The sequence below is a fragment of the Leuciscus leuciscus genome (genome assembly GCF_965113295.1).
Source record: "Leuciscus leuciscus genome assembly, chromosome: 25".
NCBI lineage: Eukaryota > Metazoa > Chordata > Actinopteri > Cypriniformes > Leuciscidae > Leuciscus > Leuciscus leuciscus.
Window position 1 is genome coordinate 32,715,122 of NC_138724.1, and position 5,031 is coordinate 32,720,152.

At 39.1% G+C, this 5,031-nt stretch overlaps 1 protein-coding gene across 1 annotated transcript in view; it reads left to right on the forward strand.

Moving 5' to 3' along the window:
* The window catches only part of pus7 (pseudouridine synthase 7), a 56,585-nt gene extending 51,874 nt beyond the window's left edge, over window positions 1–4,711 (forward strand). Inside the window, exon 16 of the mRNA XM_082160367.1 lies at window positions 4,170–4,711. Coding sequence (XP_082016493.1) covers window positions 4,170–4,306 — 137 coding nt within the window. The 3' untranslated portion in view covers window positions 4,307–4,711. The remainder of the gene's footprint in view (window positions 1–4,169) is intronic.
* Window positions 4,712–5,031: the final 320 nt, after the last annotated feature.

The window sequence follows — 5,031 nt, forward strand, 5'->3', positions numbered from 1 at the left end:
CTCTCTCTCTCTCACACTCTCTCTCTCACTCACTCACTCACTCATTTACTCACACGCTCTCTCTCTCACACACTCACACTCACTCACTCACACACTCACACTCACTCACTCACACTCTCTCTCTCTCTCACACTCTCTCTCACACTCTCTCTCTCACTCACTCACTCACTCATTTACTCACACGCTCTCTCTCTCTCTCACACTCACTCACTCACTCACTCACTCACTCACTCACACACACACACTCTCTCTCACACACACACTCTCTCTCACACTCACTCACTCACTCACTCACTCACTCACTCACTCACTCACTCACACACACACACTCTCTCTCACACTCACTCACTGTCGTGGTTTAATTATTTCTTTTCAGGGAAATGACTTCAGAGATCTTTCATACCAGAAATATTAAGACTTTATTAACAAACAAAGCCGAGTGCCCCTCTGCAGAAAGACGCCTCCTGCAAAATTGTCCAGCTAACATATATACTACATCCTTGTCCCAAATATGGTAATACATTCTATAGGTATTTTGAGAAATAGTTTGTACCATGTGACTTTACTGAAATAGAATTCTCTGCTGTAACAACACAGCTCTCAGTTTTCTCAGTCAATTCAAAAGTCACCCCCAAACAGAAAGGAAATAATAGTGTACAAAAAAATTACTTATTTTCTAAATAATAAAATCTTCAACATCACTCACTCACTCACACACACACACCAGTGTTAATTTCGTTAACGAAAACTATGACAAAAAATGTACATTGACGACCTTTTTTCCCTGACTAAGACAAGACGATGAGAGATGACACCCACGTCTTTAAACGATAACTGTGACTATATCAACACATGCAATGTCGTTGACGAAAAAAGACGAGACTGAAATGTGTTTATATTTTTTTTTAAACTCCTTGTCAAATAAAGGAGACAACAACACATTGACTGTTTTACGAGCGTTCAGGCTTACGGTTGCCAGATTTCAATAATTTAACCCCCCAGTCAGAGCTTTTCTATTAAAAGAACACGTTTTTTACCCGGTCTTTTCAATAGTATCTGGCAACCATGCGCGTGCGCTCTCTACACCGCTGAAGAAGCGCGGATGATCTGAAAACACTGACTAGTAAGCTGGAGTTCAGCGATCTTCATTTGAGATTTTCTACTTAAAGTGTCATTCAGTCGGTCTGTGTTCTGCCACGAGCCGCGCTGTCTGTGCGACTAAATCTGCGATCAAAATGCAGGCTGATTTCCAGCAGTGTTTTTAATGTTGATCATATTATACGAGCAAGAATGCAATGTTTCCTGAATATCCACACAATTTCAAATGTGACATTGATTTATACAACAGTTCAACAAACAGTAGCGTAACATTAAGTGATGTACTACATTTAAAACAGTATTGTCAGTAGGCTTATTGCTCTATTTTGCAACGAAAGCCATACCAGAACTGCAGCACACAGCGGTGATTCGTGAACGAATCTGTGGTTTTGAACGAATCGTGAGATTCAATGACCCGTTCATAAATATAGGAACTTGCTTTGTTACTGAATGAATGAATGACTCCATGACTCACTCATAAAGACAGTGACTTACCGCCACCTACTGGCGAATTTAATTATATATATAAAAGTATCACTTAGTTTTTACCATCGTTGCATATTTATTATTGAACATTGTTTAATTTAAAGCATTATTTACTTTATAAAGGTACTTATAAAGGTTAAAAAAAAGAACTGGAAAAATCGATTGACCCTCTGGGGTCTGAGGGGTTTTCTGGGTCCTGGAGGTGTTCTGACATGCTCTGACATTTGTGCTTATTTCTGTTACTTGTGACATTGTCATGGCTAAAGTCTTATTACACTGTATTTAGCACAAACTCTGCTACAATAATATATCAGCAGCATGTATGTAAAAGTTTGTAGTTTTGAGATAATGACATTTATGCGTGGTTTGTGAAAATACAAAAAACAATTGTCACTGAAATAAGGCCATGAAACCCATACTGATTATTTCTCCACAAGACTTTTGACAATTGTATCACGTAGCCTAGAATATTTGCTCCAAAACTATGTGAAAATCACCCTGACTGCTCATTCAGATAAGACAATATATTGATGTAAAAACTGTAAGACGTGTTTTGTGTGAGAAAGCTTTATGCGGGAGGCGTAAACACATCATTAATATGTATGGCTTTCACACCTGAGAAAGACAAAGACCCTCCCCTAATGTCCCTTTTAGGAGCTATCAGGCCCTATCATTCTGAGCAACCTTGCACAAAGAATGAGGAGATTTAGAAAAGAATGGCTTTTTGATTGTTTGGATTTATTTAAAACACAACATAATCCAAATATACACAACAAATGACAAAAAAGCACATTATTTAACACACTGAACTAAAGACAGAGACTTAACCAGTCACACACATTTGTGCCATTCCTGAAACATAGAACATACCTTTCATTTCCATGGTGTTTGATTATTCACTTTACCATGTTCATGTACGGAGACTTATGTGAATGTTGAAGTCAGCAGGACTCCTCAGTGGGGCATCTGGTCCCTAAAAAAAAAAAAAAAAAACCGCTGTGAACATACTGATATCAAGAGAAACTATAAAAAAACTATAAAAAAATGAAGCCTATTGTTTGGCACATTTTGCTTTTCAAACGCGTGCAGAGAACATTTACTGAAGTGATCAAGCCGTTCAAAACTATTAAACTAATTGTTACCATATTATACATCTACGTTTGAGCAGATATCCACAAACACAGTATTTAACAGTAAACACGGTTCTAAACATTATAATATTCACCATAGAATACACTCATACTAGCCTACTTTTATCATGCTGTGTTTTATTATAGAATATGAAAACATCCTCGTGTCAGACATTAGCACTGAAAGGTTGCCTACCAGTCTAGATCACATTTCAACATGTTGTCTATTTATAGATACATGTACATGTACGATATTAGGCTTAGTTCATGTTTTTACTACAATCTCATTTCATAACATACATTTTAATCTGGCACCACCAGTTTAACATGTCCTACCTTAAAAATCTTCTCATCTTCAAATTGCGTTCTTCTAATTCTTCTGAGGTAAATCCAAGGTAAACAGCACAGCACAAACACAGTCTTCCAAACTCGATGAAAAGCAGAGGAGTTAGTTACCGAAGTCTCTGGTTCTTTGTTTTGAGGTGATGAGGGCGTTTACAGGTCTGCGTTTCTCCGCATGGATCATTTGCATGTAAATCGCTCGTGCGCGCGTGGGCGTGGTCACAGAGTTAATGAGGAAGCGTTTGAGAAACTGTACATGCCGCTGCTTTCATACGGATTACTTAAACAGAGATTATTTGTTTTTTATATAATTTACATACTTTAAAAATAGAGACTCCAAGCATTGTATAGACGTGTTTCAAGTCTGTGTGACGAGCATTCGCTGAGTTACAGGTCATTTTCTGTCGCTTTTCAGAATGAGTTTCTCATTGAGAGAGACGGCAGAATGCGCATCATGTTTATTTTCTTTATTTTACGAAAAACACAACATTTGTTTTTATTACGTGTGTACACAAATAAAAGTGTTTTTTTAAATTTAAGTGTTTTGATTGATGTATAAAACTTACATATAAAATCAACAGACTATTTTGAGTTTCTTTTGTTCTGATAAGAAAAAAAGTGAGCTGGTATCGCCGGCGATACCGCCGACCCCAGGGGGTTAACCCTAACCTAACCCGAGTCGAGTCTCTTAACCCTAACCCGAGTCGAGTCTCTTGACCCTAACCCGAGTCAAGTCTCTTAACCCTAACCCTAACCTAACCCGAGTCGAGTCTCTTAACCCTAACCCGAGTCGAGTCTCTTGACCCTAACCCGAGTCGAGTCTCTTGACCCTAACCCGAGTCGAGTCTCTTAACCCTAACCCGAGTCGAGTCTCCTTTATTTATACAGCGCTTTTTGCAACAGTGTTTCAGAGCAGCTTTACAGAGATAACAGGACAATAATGCAACAGTTTGTTTCTAGAAGAAAGCGTCACATTCCAGCTCAGTTCAGTTCTCATATAATGGTGTCAGTGCAGGAGAGCAATAATACTGTCAGATTGAGCTGATAGACCTAACCCTGACCATCTCATCTCATTGTGTGTGTGTGTGTGTGTGTGTGTGTGTGCCTCTACAGAAGGGAAGTACCGGGCGCTGAAGATGGAGTTTTCTCTGCCGTCCTCCACTTACGCCACGATGGCCGTCAGAGAAGTGCTGAAGATGGACACCAGCATCAAGAGTCAGACTCAGCTCAACACCAGCTGGCTGAACTGACCGTCTCACACACACACACACACACACACACACACACACACACACACACACACACAGCTGGCTGAACTGACCGTCTCACACACACACTTTCACCAGCTTTAGTCCTGCAGTTTATTGGTGATGAACACTTCGCTACGTCGTGTGTGTAATTTTGACAGTGAAGAAGCTACACACAGTTTTTCAATTACTCAGTTTTAGTGTGTTGTTGTTTTAAAGCTGTAAAGACATTTATTACATGTATTTTCAGAACTTCAGCATAAACTGAACATTGAGCAGTAAATGAACATATTCTGTTCTTGTGAGATTAATTTGATGATTTATTATTGTAAAATGTTCTATTTCTGCTGAATGCTGAATTTTTCAGTGTAAATATTTGAATCTGAATAAATGAGTCTTCCTGATGTCTTCATGTGTCCGTGTGTAACTTCATGTGTCCGTGTGTAACTTCATGTGTCAGGCGTCAAACATTCCCAGAGCCGAACAGTGCATTCCTCTGGACAGAGTCTCGTTTCTTCATTCTCGGAGCGACTGGGCCTTTATGCATTCTTTACTTCGTGCTTGAACCCCTAATGATAGATCTATCCTCACAAAAGCATTAATGCTAGCGATGAGGCAGATACGTTTACAAAGTAATATCTGCAGGATAAGACATGTAAAGTGTTCTGGTCTTAATGATAACCCTGTTGTAAAATCAGCTGACGGTTTCATAACCCGCTCTACACCAC